Source organism: Salvelinus sp. IW2-2015, linkage group LG5 (assembly GCF_002910315.2).
Source record: "Salvelinus sp. IW2-2015 linkage group LG5, ASM291031v2, whole genome shotgun sequence".
NCBI lineage: Eukaryota > Metazoa > Chordata > Actinopteri > Salmoniformes > Salmonidae > Salvelinus > Salvelinus sp. IW2-2015.
In genome coordinates, this window is record NC_036844.1 from 27,010,106 (window position 1) to 27,029,338 (window position 19,233).

Genomic DNA, 19,233 nt, shown 5'->3' on the forward strand with positions numbered 1-19,233 from the left:
GTCTCCCTGTATTTTAACACATTACCAGGTATATTAATACAGCTATGCATAATTTCATGACTATTAATATTAAACCCGAGTTAAGGATACTGATAAACTTGTCAGGTAGTGGCATTGTGTTCACAGTAGTGGTCCACTTTAATTGTTAATAGACTAACAATCCTATCTGCAGCCATATGGTACCAATCACTTGGCACCTAAAAAGCCTGATTCACTAAGGTTTTACAAACATGTAAATTATCCCTTTGGTTGGGTTCATTATACTTTCTCTGAAATATATCTATTGCTTTTTGTTTTGCTTCTGTGTGAAACTTAGTTACAATTACATAGTGATTAGCTGCTATGCAAAGAATGGTGTATGAGTCACCAGGGTCTGTATTCACAAAGCCCCTCGGAGTATGTGTGCTGATCTTTTATTTTATCTTTAACTAGGCAAGTCAGTTAAGAAATTCTTATTTTGACGGCCTAGGAACAGTGGGTTCACTGCCTTGTTCAGGGGCAGAACGACAGATTTTTTACCTTGTCAGCTCGGGGATTTCATCTTGCAACTTTTCGGTTACTAGTCTGCCATAATCTTTTCCCATTATGATCTAAAAGGCAGCTTATCTTAGATCAGCACTGTGGATATTGGCCCAGGTTTTGTGGGGGTGTGATATTGCACCAGCTTTTGTTAAATATATGATGGTTCTTCAGGGGTACACAGGTCAGTAGACCCAGGAAACAGGCACCCATTGTGGGGTGGAGGTGGCTTGCTCTATCCCTTCCTCCACTCCTTTCACACTCTCATCAATATCATTGTTAACCAGCTGCACATCAAAGAAGTGGCTGTAGCTGGAGAGGATGGCGTCTGACTCCTTCTGGATCAACTGCACCGCTTCTGACTACAAGGAAAGGTACAAATGATCAGACTACAAAGTCAAACTCCTGAGGGGTTCAGCATCTCATTACAGACTGGAAATGTTGATACTGTAGTGTGACTGGTTGGAGAGCCATATTGCGAATGGTCCTTAATTGAAATAACTTTTGAGAGCCATATTGCGAATGGTCCWTAATTGAAATAACCTTCATTTCTGGATGTAAGGAATGAGCAGTAGCGTACCTGAGTAGCTGAGTTGGTGGGTGCAATGAAAACCACCAGAGGTGCAAAGTCTGCCGTCCTCAAGAGTTTCAATGTCTGCATAACAAGAAAAAAGAAGCCAAACCATATTGTTATTCATCTGACATCTGAAACAAATACCTTATTCTGCTAACCTTGGGTTTGTGTAAATAGTTATTTCTATGCCTACCTGTGGTTCAACATCCAGCAGAGCGATTTTTCCTTGCTCATGGATCTTCTGGATAGTCTCTATTTTGGTTCCAAACATGAACCCCTGGAAGCTGCCATACTCCAGCAGCTCATTCCCAGTGATGCACTTGGTCATGGCGTCGTTGGAGATGAAGTAGTACTCCTGCCCGTTCTCCTCGTCCTTACGTGGGGGTCTGGTGGTGTCTGTTGTTTGGATCGAGCCACAGTTAATGGTGGGTTTGGGAAAACAAATTGCTCTCAAACCAGATAGAAGACCATTAGAAGTAAAGGCCCTACTTACGTGGTGCTGGGTAGGCAAACTTCTCTGGGTATTTGGTCAGCAACAGGCTTTTGATATGGCTCCTTCCTACACCCGGTGCACCTGCACAGAGAGAGGTTCAACTACTCACTTTTAGTGTGACAACCTCAAATATTGGGTTTAAAATGAGGTTAAAGGCAGGCAGGTCTCGCTTATGATGATCATATATGGAGCTTACCAATAAGCACCAAGGTTTTTCTGCTGAAGGCAGGGAGCCGAACAACCTCTTCATAGGAAATCACGTCCAATTGGTCAAAGACTAACAAGGGAGAAGAGAATATAAATTGGTGGTTTAGGGATCTAAAACAATGCCATGCAATGTCAAAAACATTATACATCTAGTTAGTATAGGTAGTTCTCAAGATTGTATTGGGTATAAACAAATGGCAAGTCTTACTAGAGCTGTGCTTGGCCAGATACTTGTCTTTGCACTTTTTCTTCTTTCCAAAGGGGCTGCAGGATTGGGTGCCCTCTGTGGCCTTGCTTTTACTTGCCATCCGCCTGGAGCAGAAAGGAGAGACTGGGGGTTACTCACACACTGAATATTTTAGAGCGGGTCTCAACTTAATGTTGAGAGTTAGAGTAATAGAATACACAAGGTGCATTTTTGAATTTTAGTTGTGCATCAGCAGTTTTTCTCTTGTTCTGTCAGTCACTGACTCACTCAACAAACTAAATTAGGATTAGGATAATGCCATCCCGATCCTAGGGATTTCAGTGCTTAAACATATTGATACAACAGCAGCTAAGATGGGGAGAAGTCTGTCCATAATAAAGCGTCACTCTGCCTTCTTAACAACACTATCAACAAGGCAGGTCCTACAGGCCCTAGTTTCGTCGCACCTGAACTACTGTTTAGTCATGTGATCACGTGCCACAAAGAGGGACTTAGGAAAATTGCAATTGGCTCAGAACAGGGAAGCACGGTTGGCCCTAGGATGTACACAGAGAGCTAACATTAATAATATGCATGTCAATTTCAGTGCTTAAAGCAACGTTGAGGKAAAAGCTTTTTTACAGGTAATCAGAAGTGGGTGTACTCTCCTACTTTGTGTACTATTACCATTCTTGAAGTTCTGGGGAGGGGATGAGTCCAGCGAAATCGGCGGTAGAGCTGTCCACCCTGCCTTGCCACCAATTTGGGTCCTGCTTGTTAATGATATGAATGATGTCACCCGTTTTAAACTTCAGCCCTGCCTCTTTGCATGGGATGAGGTCATCTTTGGCAGGGTCGTAGTCAACCTGAGCTCTCATGTACATCTGTGGAGGAAGTAACACAGAACTGCTGCACACATAGAGATGGCTGAAATGACATGATGCCCTTTCTGGCAACTGGGAAATCATGTTCACCATCTGTGCATTGTGGTTGATATGTTTGTTGTAATGACGTGTAGCACTAGCATATGGTGCAAAATCGTATATTATTCTGAATTAACTCAGGAGATAGTACTCTGGCTCAGATTAAATGTACCTGTCTAAACAGCATCCTAGATGTTAGAGTTAGAGGGTAATATATCAGTTAATGGGTCAGAGATCCTTCCTGTGGTATGCTCTATGATGCAACACACAGAGGATCTAGCAGCATCCACAGGAGGGATTTGGTCTGTAAAAGGTTATTGTTTTGTATATATTTACCGTATAGTTTAGGACAGGCTACTAATCTATCAATTGGTAAAATGCTTAAAATTAGACTCTCATCACTGACCACACTATCCGTGCAGTTATCATACTGCCTGGACAATGGACATGCTTCTGTTATTATGGAATTGACAAACATGAATGCTATAACACTGTTTTCCAATTAGTTTACATTCATAAATGAAACTAATTTCTCGAAATGTTGAATTATTATAGGTTGAGAGGCAGACTGTTGGGGGAGATGTGATGGCATAATGTGACCAGCAGATGGCAGAGTGAAACGCTGAGCACTGCCAATGTGTTTCAGTTCAGTTCACCAGTCTAACATGACTGATGATCTGTATATTAGACCATTAGTGGAATCTAATGGGTGTATAGTCATCTGTGTCTTTCATTGTCTTAAGGGTAGGGTTCGCCTGACAAAAGAACAAACTCAATTTAATCAAGAGAATTTGGGAGAAGACATGATTGGAGGTACAGGACGGTACCGTATCAAAGATGTGGTTACGCTTCAAGCATGGTATCGTAGAGAAAGAACCGTAACACTGCGGAACCATGTTTATCTGTCTTATTACAATGGTGGTGGTGAATAATCCAGCAATTTGCTGATATGGTCAAAATATAATAGGAATAGTATGTAGATGACGTTATAACACGTGACTAGAATAGGTTATGAGTCACCAATAGATGACTAAATAAAGTGACTGATGTCCTCTGTAATAACTGTCAACCCCTTGTAAACTAAAGGGTATACTATTACACTATGTACTATACCTGGTGTATTTCTCTGATGAAATCATTTGGGATATCATAGCAGAACTAGTACAACAAAAGAGTGTAACCCTGCTTGAATAGTAACCATTTCTTTGATCATGCATGCAGTTGAAATTCGATTTCAGGGTGCAAAAAAATTATTAAATCAGTCCATTCATAAAGGGGAAAATGTGCAGATCCAATGGGTAATTTATTGTCTTACCTCACACACAGGAGAGCACCTTGGTTGGTTGGGGATGATTTTCATTGTGACTACTCCGTTGGTATCTTTCTGTAATGGAGGATGACAACCATTTTACTTACACTCCACACTATCAAAACTAGGATTGTGAGATTACAACATGTCACCCATTCTCTCAGGGGCAGAATGCTCTTCAGTATAATTTGTGTTAAAACAGAGATGGTAGCGACTTGCCAGGATCTTTTGTAGCTGGTCGACAGATTGGTTGGCCACACTCTTTCCATTGATCTCTGCTATTTCATCCCCTTCATTTAGATAACCTGGAGATGGACAACAAATTATCAGCACAGTACAGAGGATCAGTATGACCAAAGAGTGTTATCAGGCAAATAACTAACATCTATTTGCTACACAAGTATGGGAATACTGTTGCTTTTCTAATACAAATTCATTACAATCACTTCAGTATGTCAGTCAGTGTGGTTGAGTTCTGTACCTTGTCTGTGTATCATGCCCCCATGTAATATTCTGGCCACAGTGCACTTCTGTTTTCCATTACATTTTAGAGTCACCCCCTAAAGGCAAAAAGCATGAGTCATGAAAACAGCACATGACAATCTTTCCTCAAAATGACAGATTGAGTCACTGAGAGATAGAGAGGAGAGARGAGGGAAATAATGGAGAGAGAAAGACAGAAAGGGACTGAGAGAGAAAAAAAGAGAGTAATTAGCATCTGAATGGTTTACCATGGGCTCTGAGGGATTTTTTTCAAATGCCACCTCACGCATCCTGGTTAGCTCAGTTCCGTTCATGTGAGCAGCACTGCCGTTGGTGTATACTTCAGCTCCCTTTGTCTCATAGGCTGGCATAAGCCCCTACGGAAAAACATGTCAACACTTAACATCAATAGGCATAGGAGATGGATTCATTAACATGGCTTACTGGGGTGAAAAACTGGGGTGAAAAACCCAATGTGCACACAACTGGAATGCACTTCTCCTATACAAAATGCCATTTTGGATTATCATCTTGGCAAAATGTCATAATCTGTCCAAAACATCCAAGTTTGGAAGGTTACTAGGTGTCAATGGTTGGCCCTATTACTTTTATAAATTGTGAGGCAGTGCAATCATGAAAATAATTTTTAATATCTCGTGCCAAGCACCCAAACAACTCAAAATGATAAATAATTGCCCGTTGCAGCAGTACAGCTACAATTAGTCAAATTTTGTGGGCTAGGAATAAATAAATTGATTGTTACAATGAGCTAAACGTTCTGATCATCTGATGTCACATAATTAGAACACTGGCATTTCCAGTGGCGTTATTAAAAGCTTTTTTCGTCTGCATCCCAACAGCCATGTTTAATTTGCAGTTTCAGCATCTGTTCGAGGTTAAAAATTAACTCCACATTTTCACCAGCTCATTAGGCAGGGACAACCCATGTCCGCTACTCTGGTACACAAAAGGTTGTCATGGCTACGCCTGAGTGAAATCGTGTTAAGAAGAAAAGTATTGATATGAAAAAACAAATCCCTCATAAAGGTGAAGACATACATTACATCCACAAATAACAACCCTGACTATTTGACCACTGTCTGGCTGTGAGAACACTGAACGGTGTGTAATGTCACTCAAAGGAATGTGGCCTTTACTGGTGATCCCTCCACTCCACCCGTTCCATTTCAACCAGGTTTGATTGAATCCAATGCCAAATGCTTAAGTACACCAAAAGTACACTATGTTAATGACCTTTTTATGACCATGAAATACCACAGCAGCAAATTCAAAACATAGATCCAAATGTACACCATGAGATTCTTTTAGTCTAGATTGGAGTCTTTCCTTTCCTTAATTCCACATAGCAATAATTGAAGTGGGACCTCCTGTGGGATTTGGCCTGTTCTGCTGTGTGGATGTCCCTCCATTACACATGCTTTTATCACATTAACGTAATCCCTTTTACTGCCCCCGGCCACATGGGCATTATCACATTGCTAGCCCTGCCAGGGATTAGTAAAACCACTCACGTGGATGGCCATCATACTAATCTAGCCCCTGACTGTTCTGTACATGGACCCCAGGGTGACAAAGGTTACTTACCACCGTTATTGTGCAATAATGAAATTAAGCCTCCTATATTCCCTGTAGGAACATGCTGCCAGCTACGGCAGCAAAAGTTTGTTATCTAACATAGATACGTTTGATTATCTTTTCATAGATAACTGCTAGTGTTCCTTTACTGTTAGCGATCTCAGGCTGTATAGGGACATGGAAAGTAATAARATTAGTTCAGAGAAATCACAAGGTGACTTCGTCAACCATGCAAACAGAAACACCTTTTCTTTTTAGATACGTTAAGAATGTGTTCAATGTGTTTGACCACACAATGCTGACACAAATTAATTTGCAGTGACTCTGGCAGCTTTGTTTTCACAGTTATCCGCTCACATAAAAATAATTAGGCCTATAAGAAGGGGGTAATCTGTCATAATCATTCTTTATATGAATGGAAATCAATACGCCAGTAGTTTTGTCTAGTCTAGTCAGATCCACTGGCTAAAGGAACGGGAGGTGGCGATGATGTCTTTGAGAGAAAACTACAAGGCCATAAAAATGATTAACAACCCCAATGGCAATGAGCTGTTACTTCCATCATCATAATTTCACAAAGGCATTTCCTTTATCTTATTTGTTTTAGTTTCTCCTTGTTCCTTGACACTGAATGTACCCTCTCTCACATTGGACCCTCTCTCACTATATATACCCTCTCTCACTATGTACCCTCTCTCATTATGTACCCTCTCTCACCACAGACCCTCTCTCACTATCTACCCTCTCTCACTATGTACCCTCTTTCACTATGGACAGTCTTTCACTATGTACCTTCTCTTAACACGTACCTTCTCTCAGTATGTACCCTCTCTCACTATGTACCTTCTCTCACTACGTACCTTCTCTCACTATGTACCCTCTCTCACTATGTACCCGCTCTCACTACGGACCCTCTCTCACTATGTACCCGCTCTCACTACGGACCCTCTCTCACTATGTACCCGCTCTCACTACGGACCCTCTCTCACTATGGACCCGTCTTCTCATATGGACCTTCTCTCAGTATGTAACCTCTCTCATTATGTACCCCTCTCACCATGGACCCTCTCTCACTATGTACCCGCTCTCACTATGGACCCTCTCTCACTATGGACCCTCTCTCACTATCTCATCTCTCACTATGACCCTCTCTCACTATGACCCTCTTCATTATGTACCCTCTCTCACTATGGACCCTCTCTCACTATGTACCCTCTCTCACTATGTACCCTCTCTCACTATGTACCCTCTCTCACTATGGAACCTCTCTCACTATTGACCTCTCTCACCATGGACCCTCTCTCACTATTGTACCCTCTCTCACTATGTACCCTCTCTCACTATGTACCTCTCTCACTATGTACCTCTCTCACTATGGACCCTCTCTCACTATGGACCCTCTCTCACTATGGACCCTCTCTCACTATGGACCTTCTCCACTATGGACCTCTCTCACTATGACCTCTCTCACTTGACCCTCTCTCACTATGGAACCTCTCTCACTATGGACCCTCTCTCACTATGGACCCTCTCTCACTATGGACCTTCTCCCACTATGGAACCTCTCTCACTTTGGACCTCTCTCACTATGGAACCTCTCTCACTATGGACCCTCTCTCACTATGTACCTCTCTCACTATGGACCTTCTCTCACTATGTACCCTCTATCACTATGGACCCTCTCCACTATGGACCCTCTCTCACTATGGACCCTCTCTCACTATGACTTCTCTCACTATGAACCTCTTCACTATGGAACCTCTCTCACTATGACCCTCTCTCAATGGACCCCTCTCACTATGTACCCTCTCTCACTATGGACCCTCTCTCACTATGGACCCTCTCTCACTATGGACCTCTCTCACTATGTACCCTCTATCACTATGGACCTCTCTCACTATGGACCCTCTCTCACTATATGGACCCTCTCTCACTATGGACCTTCTCTCACTATGGAACCTCTCTCACTATGGACCCTCTCTCACTATGGACCTCTCTCACTATGGACCCTCTCTCACTATGGACCCTCTCTCACTATGGACCCTCTCTCACTATGGACCTCTCTCACTATGACACCTCATCTCACTATGACCCTCCTCACTATGGACCCTCTCTCACTATTGGAACCTCACAGTCTCTCACTATGGACCCTCTCCACTAGGACTATGACCTCTTCACTATGTACCCTTCACCACTTGGACCCTCTCTCACTAATAGTAGACCTTTCTCACTTGGAACCCTTCTCTTCACTATGGACCCTCTCATAGACTAGATGACCTTCTCACTATGACCCCTCTCTCACTATGGACCCTCTCTCACTATTACCCTTTCTCACTATGTACCCTTTCTCACTATGGACCCTCTCTCACTATGTACCCCTTCTCACTTTGGAACACTCTCTCACTATTTACCCTTCTCACTATGGACCCTCTCTCACTATGACCTTTCTCACTATGGACCCTCTCTCACTATGACCCCTCTCACTATGTACCCTTTCTCACTATGGACCCTCTCTCACTATGGACCTTCTCTCACTATGTACCCCTTTCCACTATTACCCTTTCTCACTATGGAGATGCCAGGCTCTATTGTAACATCTTGTGTGGAGTCTTGAGAAAAATCCTGAGCTAGAGGGAAATTGACCCTGACCATATCCCCCCTAAATTTGAATTGACTTCAATGCAAAACACCATGAAAACACTAATGGCTAAAGCGCCTAACATCTGCACCTTGTTGTTTGGTGCAGCTGCAGCAGCCACTGGCACTGGCCATGGGGAATGGTGGAGACTGAGAAGGGTGTGGCTATTGTCACAGCAGCCAAGGGGGCCAGAAGTAGAATGGATATGTAGCAGCCCTGTCTGGGGAAACCTAATCATGCAGAGTCAGGATTCCCCTCCTCTTCCTTCACCGTGTGTCTGAGACGGAACAGAACAAGGTCCACACACACACACACACACACACACACAACACACACACACACACACACACACACACACACACACACACACACACCACACCACACACACACACACACACACACACACACACACACACACACACACACACACCACACCACACACACACACACACACAACACACACACACCTAGACTTACACACCATATATGACTAGCCTGCAGTGTTCAAGGAAAGCCTAGAGGTGTCTTATGGTCAATGTAAGTAAACATGTTGTTTACTTTGCAACATAATACAGATATTTACAGGACACCAGTACTAGGAGAGTAGAAATAGTCCCTGTCATCAATGTAGTAGAGCTCTCTCTGGACTGCATCCCTCGATAAACTCTGATGAAATGACATCCCCACACAAGGGCATAGAATGCAGTAAAGAGTGCATAGAGTGCAGTATGCTGCTTGTCCACTAAGATGCACCAGTCCTGTAGGAGACACCTGGGGCTTAACAGTTTCACCATCATACAGACAAACAGGTTGAAGCCTTGAACGTTCATTACTCATATTGTTCAGCACACAGAACTGAGTCATAAAGAGACAGGGAGGGCTCACTCAGCCGCCAATAAATCCTCCTGCGAAGTGCTGACCCTGGTTGGACTGAGAGGGAAGTCACATGTCTAAAGGAAACCGTCAGACTTTGGTCTAAAGGTCAACTGGTATCATCTGGATAATTAATATATGTAATAGCAGAAAACAGCCGAGAATAGCAGGAGAACACACAGCACTGTAATGTATTGAATAAGCTCAACTTACAAAGTTGCAAAAACCTTTTACTTTCCAATGTTGTGTTAATGATGACCAAGGCACACATGGTTCCCACTTTTACCTCCCATAGTCTGTCCACTGGTCTAGGATTTTAAGATCACCTTTGTATAATTGACAAGCTCCAGGTTTCCTGAAGCTTTATTTGMAACTTCTGAAGTGAGGACCAAGGTTGTTTTTTTGTTGTTGAAAATCCCATTTCCATAGTTACAAACAAGAATCAAGAAGGTGTGCGTCTAAAGTGAGACATAAAAAGAAAGCTTACAGCCTTTCAATACCCAATAAAGTTTGAAAACTAGTTTACCAAGTGAGCTATCAAAACAGTCCAGTTAAAGCAAAAGTATCTTCTTTTATTTCAACATAATAAATTACTGGCACCATATCCCGGTGACAAGGCCAAACAGTGCCTCATGCCAAAAGAGTCCTGTTTCTATGTAATGTGAAATACGGAATTCGTCATGCTGTTAGAGTGAAATGAGGCAGGCACCCACTGTAGGTATTGGCAGTTTAACAGTAAACACATTGCGTAGTTCTCCTCGTGCAGGTCTCAACGTTTAAATATAGCATTATTAAAATATTACAGCTACTCATTGTATAATCCCTCCTAATGTCAGAGACTAAGTATTCTCAATAACCCCCTTTATKTCATATTGCTAAACTAGTCAAGGAGTCAGGAATGCAACATAGTATGATACGCTATCTGAAAAAACAGTTACAGGCTCCAACGTGCCAGTGCGGATTCAACTGTGCAGTTCCTTGGCACTCCCAGTCTCCCAGAAGAAAAACACTCTGTTCTTCTGTGGCTTCCTACTCCAACTGCACTGAGCAGTGTCAGAGGGTAGGGGGGTCACGTGATCTCAGAGTCAAAGAAAAACAAGCTGTCTTGAATTCTTGTTTTTTTTGTACAAGTGAGTCATTGGTGCTGACCCCTGATCTCATTGTGTGAACAGAGGCCTCTGGGAGTTGTAGTCATGCACCAGTGACCGACGCAAAGTATCTACGGATCAATGTAAGTAAACATGTTCACAAATGAAGATAGTTCACTCAGGCCATTTACCATTGAAAAAAATGGTCTGTTCCGGTATACTTAACTGGGTGTGTCACCCATAGACATCAATGCAATAGCAGCTAAGTCTGGTCTACTAAGTTCATTGACTTTAATTGAACCAGAAAAAAAACAGAGAAAAAAAACAGTGAGTGTGGTTTCTCGCTTCCTCTTCCATCTCTGAAGGAAGCTTGGTTATTGAAAGGGAAAAGGAAAAAGTGGGGGAGGGGTGTAAAAAACAACAGGGCCATGTTTTTTTACAAGACAGCTATAAGGCTCAGTGTTGTGTGTTCTTTCATTTGTCTGTGGTTCCCATCATCTAATCCAGTGTTGAAGATGGCTGTGAATACACCATTTGAAAGAAGAAGTGTTCCAGTGAAACAGGAACAGCACAATATTGCTAGACAAATAGTTTAAGGTGGAAACTGAATCTAATGTCTCTGTAATCACCCCCCCCCCACATACCAGGCCTCCCCACTTACCAAGGTAAGGTTAGGGTAGATTTCCAGCCTAGAACTATTGATCCACAAGACCTTGCAGGGCCACAGCAGTAACTAAGGCAGTACATATATCTGTGAGCCCCTCCCTATATCTTAATGTAAATGCTACTTAAATGGCATTCAGGAAATATGAGAAAATATCAGACAAGCTTTTGCCTACTGTCACAACTCCTACCGAAGGTGGCTCCCCTTCCTGTTCGGGTGGCGCTCGGCGGTCGTCGTCACCGGCCTACTAGCTGCCACTGATTATTTCCTCACCCCTCCTTGTCTATTTATTAGTTACACCTGTTTGTAATTAGGTTTATTAGTTGGGCTTTATTACCCAGCCGGCCCGCCTGCTGGGTGTGCGGGATTGTTTGATGTGTACTGTTGTACATGCTGTATGTCACGGTTGTTCGTGTAAGTTGGTTATTTTCGGAACTGATTAGTTTCCCTGTGTTTTGGGGCATTTGTTTAAGTGGAGTCGTTTTCACCTATGTGGTGATTAAAGTAGTACGCTACTCTGAACTCTCTGTCTCCTGCGTCTGACTTCTCCCTCCACTACACCCCGGGCATTACACCTACGCTCACATGTTCAGCTGTAGGCATTTTGTTTAGACAAGCTCATGTTGGATTGGGTCACACTTGTGTTTTGCTAAAACATATGTTTTTAGATGGTAATTACAAAGGCATAACTACAGTGTGCCTACACATTGTAACAGAGAATACATACTTAAAAACCCAATGCAGCTGTTTTTAAATCAATATACAATTATTTCAGGGTAACAATTAAGTACTTTACTGTAATTGATTTCCATTAATGAGGGTAAAAATAGCTGTTTTATACCCCCCCAAAATTTCTCAAGCAAGATTTTTGCTAGGACTGCCTGTGAGTGGTCTGAGTAGGGAGGGGGAAACTGAAAACTAGCTGTTATTGGCAGAGATGTTTGGAACTCTCTTTGTTATTGGTCTATTAACCAATTTTCCACATGGTGATGTCACCATGGAAAGCTGAAACTCCCACCCATGCAAACCTGCTGATTACAAGGTCCTGTGTAAATTGTATTTTTAACCAGCAACTATCAGGAATGACACTGATAAAATGTTTTCACACTTTTACAGTGTTAGTTTCATCAGCTGTTCTACAATATTATACAAAACACAGTAAACATATAATTTTAACTGCACTGGGGCTTTAACCAATGTAACGCATATAATCCCTTTATAATTAAAATATCATGTTTGAGGGATGTCAAGGCCAGCAAAGTTTGATATGAAATCAGAGAGCAACATTGTTCATGGGGTCATGTTTTTTGTTTAAATGAGGGGATAAGAGCATGGAATGCAACACGGGACTGATAGGGTTAAACTGCACCAATGACACAGGGGTTTAGGATGGGATACATTGTGTGTTAGGCAGACGTGGCTATGTGTCTATTTATAGAAAGCTGCAGTTCTTTAGCCTGGATGATTAGGCTAGTCTCTTAACACAAGCACATTCACAATGTTCTAGTGTCTGTCTGTCCCTGTTTAATCCTATGAGTCCCACTGTAACGCCTGCGCGTTTTGGACTTCTAACTTGTTGTACCATTGGATTTGTCTATTTCCTCTGCATCTGTAGATACCAAACATTAGTCTGTGTGATTACGGGGGCTGAGCTAGAGTGSTGTTTGTGAGACAAGGACGGATCCCGAAGGGGCCCGTACTTTGTACAAAAAGTCTGTAAAGTCCCGAATGGTTTGAGCTACGAACTATTAAAAGCTACTGTCACTATGAAAAGCTGAGGCTGACGAACCTGCACATGTTCTGCTCTATGATGCTCACAAGCTATACAAGAGTCGTTAGAAAGTAAGGGGTTCTTCTATAGAAGATCATAGGAAGTCCCAGGAAATAGTGTCTCTAATTTTGCAATAAGCTCACATAGTTGCTGTCACAAAATCCAAACTTCATACAGTTGTCACTAACTAGTTAGATATTCATTTCCCATTGAGCAAACAATTTATGTACATACAGCATTCATAMAAATTCCTTTTTATCAGGTTTTTGCTTTGGCGGACCTATTTTTGATTTATTTACATTTGTCAATAATATTCATGAATGCAACTGTTTATGTCAAATTGTTTTGTGTTCTACTTGCAGCCATGGTTGTCCTGAAAAGGACTTCATTGGCATGTAGCCTCGAGGTTAGCARGTTGGGCCAGTAACTGAAAGGTTGCTGGTTTGAATACCGGAGCCAACAAGGTGATAAATCTGTTGCTGTGCCCTTGAGCACGACACTTAATCCTAATTGCTGTACAATGGCGACCCTGGCCATGACCCCAATCTCTGCGGGTGTCTCAGGGGGAGTTGGGATATGGAAAAAAACACATTTCCATTACACACTTGTGTAAAACAGGACAAATATAAGCACCTGCAAAATGATTATTAAATATAAGGGCTGGACATGCTAAATGAAAGTCGGATAAATGAAAAGATGATTTTTGCTGGGGTCTCGGGACTGATAGGGTTAAACTGCACCAATGACACAGGGGTTTAGGATGGGATACATTGTGTGTTAGGCAGACGTGGCTATGTGTCTATTTATAGAAAGCTGCAGTTCTTTAGCCTGGATGATTAGGCTAGTCTCTAGTGAAACATGACTCAGTGTGTAGCAGGCAGGAGCAGGCTGAGTCTGCACACGTCAGGCGGGTAACACACACAGGAAGCCTTATTCACACGCAAGCAAATACAAACATACTGCACTCTAATCGATCTGGCTAGAGTCGCTTTTCAGTTCAGCTACAGACACAAAATACACACTTGCAGTCCAAGGCAAGCATCACAAAGATGGAAAAGTAAAGTCAATGTTGGACACACACACATACATGCAAACAACGAGACACCAGCACTCATCTCTATYATATTCCAGATCTCACAATAGATGCAGATTTCACATTTCAGCTTCTCGTTGAGGTACACTTTAACATGAGGCTCTGCACTAGGTTACTACACATGATGTCAGGGAAAGACTCCATGCAAGGCTTCCCTTCTCAGCACTCAACGTTTAACAATGTTAAAGTTGCTACTTCAATGTCACTTTCAGACATACTTTGTTTTACGTATCAATCAGGGGACATGTTTTCCTTTTTGGAAGTATCATGACTTCTTTCGAACTTGATTGGCTGACTTTCTCCCTCACTCATTTGCTCCTCCTTCACTGATCAAGCAGAGTGAACCACTGGAACCTATGTTATAGAGACATTGAACCACGGGTCATTTCCCGTTTCGCACTGCGTATTTAAATACTGTATCCCCGACGTAGATCATCAGAATATTTCTACTACTGTACATTGTATTTTAATTACACTGTTTATACACACTGCATATTTATTCATACACTGGATTCTTGACATTGCTTACTCTAATACGTCTACTGCTGTACATATCATTATTAGTTGATCTTGTATCAATTCTCCTGGTGTACATACATATAGATTGAATTTGATTACTCCTACAGTGCTATMTGGCTTGTTAATCAGATTTATCCCATCGTTCTTGATTTCTTGTATTTTTTTCTGTCCATTACATTTTAATTGGTTGACATTTTACTGCATTGTTGGGAGCTAGTAACATAAGCATTTCGCTGCACCCGCTATAACACCTGCTAAACTGTGTACGCGGCCAATAAACATCCATTTTTAAAATGTTTTTATTTAACCTTTATTTAACTAGGCAAGTCAGTTAAGATAAAATTCTTATTTTACAATGATGGCCTACCCCTCCAAACCCTCCCCTAACCTGGACGACGCTGAGACAATTTTGCACCGCCCAATCACAGCCAGTTGTGATACAGCCTGGGATCGAACCAGGGTCTCTAGTGACGCCTCTAGCACTGAGGTTCAGTGCCTTAGACCGCTGCGCCACTCAGGAGCCTAAAATAGAGGGGTGACCCATTCCTCAAGTAAATCCCATCAAACTCCAAGCAGTAGGGGCCCTACAGGGCACTCGAGTGTGATAATATGGCTGATTGTTAATAGGACAACTGATGGCTACAACCATCAAACTAGTAGTAATGTAATACATGTATCCTTATATTGATCAGTATTGCATCAATTCAGGCAATTCATCGCGATATGGATTTTTGTCCCTATCATCCAGCTCTACCATGCACCCTAACCCTAATCCTCTGACCCTGACCAGGCCTATTGTCCAATCATCATATGCCAAGAAATCTCCCCTTGAGACAGACAAAGGAGAAGAGGGGCTTGTTCGTTAACCTCCTGCCTGCGTCGAATAGGTACACCTGGCTCTGCATTTAACCCAAGCAAGCAAACAAAGACAAGGACTTGAGAATGTCAACCTGATCTAGGGGACTGAGGGGATTAACAATCAGCCTGGGCTCGGCTAATCTACTACAGTAGTGCCTCATCAAGAGGCTGATYACATTAAGTCCTCACCTGTGGGGTTAAAGGTCCATGGTGAATTGTGTGGTTGGAATGGGATCATACTACTGCTGTAAGACCCTTAAAAGACACGTGGAATTCTATCACAAATAATTAAGAAGACAGATGAAAATCCATATTAAAACATCCAGAGCAGGTGTCTCAGTTTGGAAAACATCCCTTGATYTAATTGCAGCTTATTATAGGAGCGTAACACATTGTTGAATTGAGATGCTGTACATGGTCAACATATGTACATGTCTAAACAAGTGGAAAGAAGTGTTAAAAACAGTAGTAGGCCTATACTGTCTATGAGTACCAATGTCAGTCCCCTCTTCTAAAGGATACAACTATCCATTATGTAGACATCACATGTATCTTCCCTATTGCTGTGAAACTGTTAACCTGTTTCCTCTATGTGCCTGGTGTGTGGTTTCTGTTCCTTGTTAGAGAAATAGCAGAACTGAATCTTACTTATTATGACTTGTCTGGAACAAATTAAGATGGGATTTGACAAGCAGTGAATTTTTCATGATGCAGTAATGTCTTGGGAGTGACCTAGACTGAAACTTTGAACATGTGCATGACATAGGTGAAATTGCCACATGTCCCCCCCAATATTCAGGTCAAGTCGKCCCCCCCCCCCCCCCCTTGTTATAAGTAATGGCAGAATGTGTATAATTGCAGGAAATMAGCTTCAACGGTCATATTTGGGCTCGAAGTTGACKGGTCCAACTCCTACTTCTCAATTTCCAAACAGAAATGGAGTGTGCCTTTGGTGGTTCAGTGATGTGTAATTCTGGTAATGCGCACCGCGACCGACGTAGCTAGTTTGCTAACTAAGSTAGCCACTTGTAGCTAGCCAGTAACTCCTCCAGTATGTGTTGATGTGACGTAGCTAGTTTGCTAACTAAGCTAGCCACTTGTAGCTAGCCAGTAACTCCTCCAGTATGTGTTGATGTGACGTAGCTAGTTTGCTAACTAAGCTAGCCACTTGTAGCTAGCCAGTAACTCCTCCAGTATGTGTTGACGTCATTTCACAGCATTTGTTTTTGGATGGAAGCTGTAGAGATCAATAAGATCTGTAACCAAATATCTTATTCATCACCTTTTTTTGTTGTTGCATTAAATGACCTGGTATGAAGGTGCATTGGTCAGTTATATGACTGTACGTTTGTTTATGTGTAACTCTGTGTTGTTGTTTTTGTGGCACTGCTTTGCTTTATCTTGGCCAGGTCGCAGTTGTAAATGAGAACTTGTTCTCAACTGGCCAACCTGGTTAAATAAAGGTGAAATAAAAAATGTATAAAAAATATATAGTTTAAAGCTGTTACTCTTGCGTTTTTGCCTAAAGTCGACCTTTAAAGTACCTGTCCAGTGTTTCCAGATTTTTATGAAATATGCCTATAATTAATTACAATATGAGTGAAATAGTTTTACTTCCAAAAAATGGTAATTAAGTATGTTAAAAAGCAGCTATTCTGTTGTGGGTGGGTGTAGTCCAACACCAGAATGGTGTGGGCTTATACCGGTCATTCAAAATATTCATGCGAGTAGACCGCTMATTGGCCAGCTCAACTTCCTCAGGAGGATGACGCCATCCTCTATGAGGAAATAACAAGATTTTTTTTTAAATGGTCTGCTTGAGATACAAGTTTGAGGTGGGTTTATTTAAGTGTTTTTTTCTACAATTTATGCTTTGGCCACAAATACGAATATAGGATGGGTCAACAACATTATTTGGGTATGAGTTAACAAAATATTCACTGGACAGTTACTTTAAAACCGCAAAATGTTCTCTTAGCCTCATGGCAACATTTGTAGAGTAGCAGAACATTTGCTTTAAATCTGCAAAATGTTCTCTCATCCTCATGGCGAAATGTGTAGAACAGCATGAGATGAGCAATAAAACTACACATTTTTCTGCATTGTGCATTGTTGAAATGCAAGAAGTAACCGTTTTCCTAACAACATTATTTGAGAATGAGTTAACAGAATATTCACTGGACAGTTACTTAAAAAATGCAAAATGTTCTCTCTGCCTCATGCCAAAATGTGTAGAGTAGCAGGGAATTAGCTTTCAAACTTTAAAATGTTCTCTCATCCTCATGGCAAAATGTGAAGAATAGCATTAAACCTATATTTAATCATGTTATGAAAAACACAAAAAGCACATGAACACCAAGATGATCGTCTTAAACCGGGTTGTATCAGCGCTGACCAGCGCATCCTCTTACCCCCTGCGTCTTAAACTGATGCAATGAAGTTGATGGACATATCTGTATCGCTTTACAACATAACCAAGGAATGAATGTAGGCTACAGCCTTCCATATAGGCGTATAGTCCTACTGCTTATCTGATTAAGACATTTTCTATAATTATATTATTATGGCAATCGTATGAATGTATTGTAGAGTAAACCGCTTACCTTTTCCGGCATTGGTTTATTTTGGAGGAGCTGCTCCAGGTACAGGTCGGAGAGGGCTGTTCGAGCGCTGTAGTCCCGCTCAAGTATGACAGCAGGTTCGTTTTTATTGGATTTTAAAGTCATCTTAACTGGTTAGCAAAAAAATAAAAGTGAACGTGATGCGCCCTTGTTCAAGGTCCGCAATAGGCTGGTCCTAGGTGTAGCAGGGCAAGGGGAAATGAGTGATAAGGAACCCTGGCGCTCTGATKAATTGCTGTTCTAGGTTAAAGTCCGTGGTTTTGATCAAGACGGAGGTAGCATTATTCCATTATAGGCTGCAAGGACACAGCTGACAAAGCAAGAAACCATTCCAGGGCTAAAGGAGGCTGGCTCAATGCAGCTTCCTCAGTGGTAGAGCTCTTACGTGCTGCTGAGGGCAGAGGGGAATACGCTACGAGAGGCTACCTTCATGCATAAAGGCGGTATTACAGCGTCACTGGTTTTTACATCGGGCTGCTATATGAAACACCTGGGAAATGTCGTACACCAGTAAAGACCACTTCAGCCTAGAGGATACCCCTAAAAAATGGTGTTTTCTTCTAATCTCGACGCAGTGTCTGCAGACACCATAGAAGACAGCCAGACACATATCTATGGAGCGATGTACACTGAAAACTAGACTGAAACCAATAATGCTCATGAAAMAAAGTTTAAGGTGATGAACAGTAAAATCATGTTTTTCATGAAATTAGTAGATATTTGGATTAAACTAGATCAAAGTATGATGACCAAAGTAGGAAAAATGACTGTTGCTTCTACATTGATAAAGTTTGATCATAAAGTTACTAGTCCCCTC

At 41.9% G+C, this 19,233-nt stretch overlaps 1 protein-coding gene across 1 annotated transcript; it reads right to left on the reverse strand.

The window, feature by feature from the left end:
* Positions 1-18,716, reverse strand: LOC111964145 (55 kDa erythrocyte membrane protein-like). Its single transcript, XM_023987893.2, has 12 exons — positions 18,399-18,716; positions 4,944-5,072; positions 4,694-4,772; positions 4,432-4,517; positions 4,219-4,287; positions 2,668-2,864; positions 2,002-2,105; positions 1,783-1,863; positions 1,587-1,667; positions 1,287-1,489; positions 1,100-1,174; positions 1-881 (listed from the first exon to the last, which is right to left on the reverse strand). Exons 1-12 carry the CDS (start codon positions 18,519-18,521, stop codon positions 705-707), a joined length of 1,404 nt encoding a protein of 467 aa, XP_023843661.1. The 5' UTR covers positions 18,522-18,716; the 3' UTR covers positions 1-704.
* Positions 18,717-19,233: the final 517 nt, after the last annotated feature.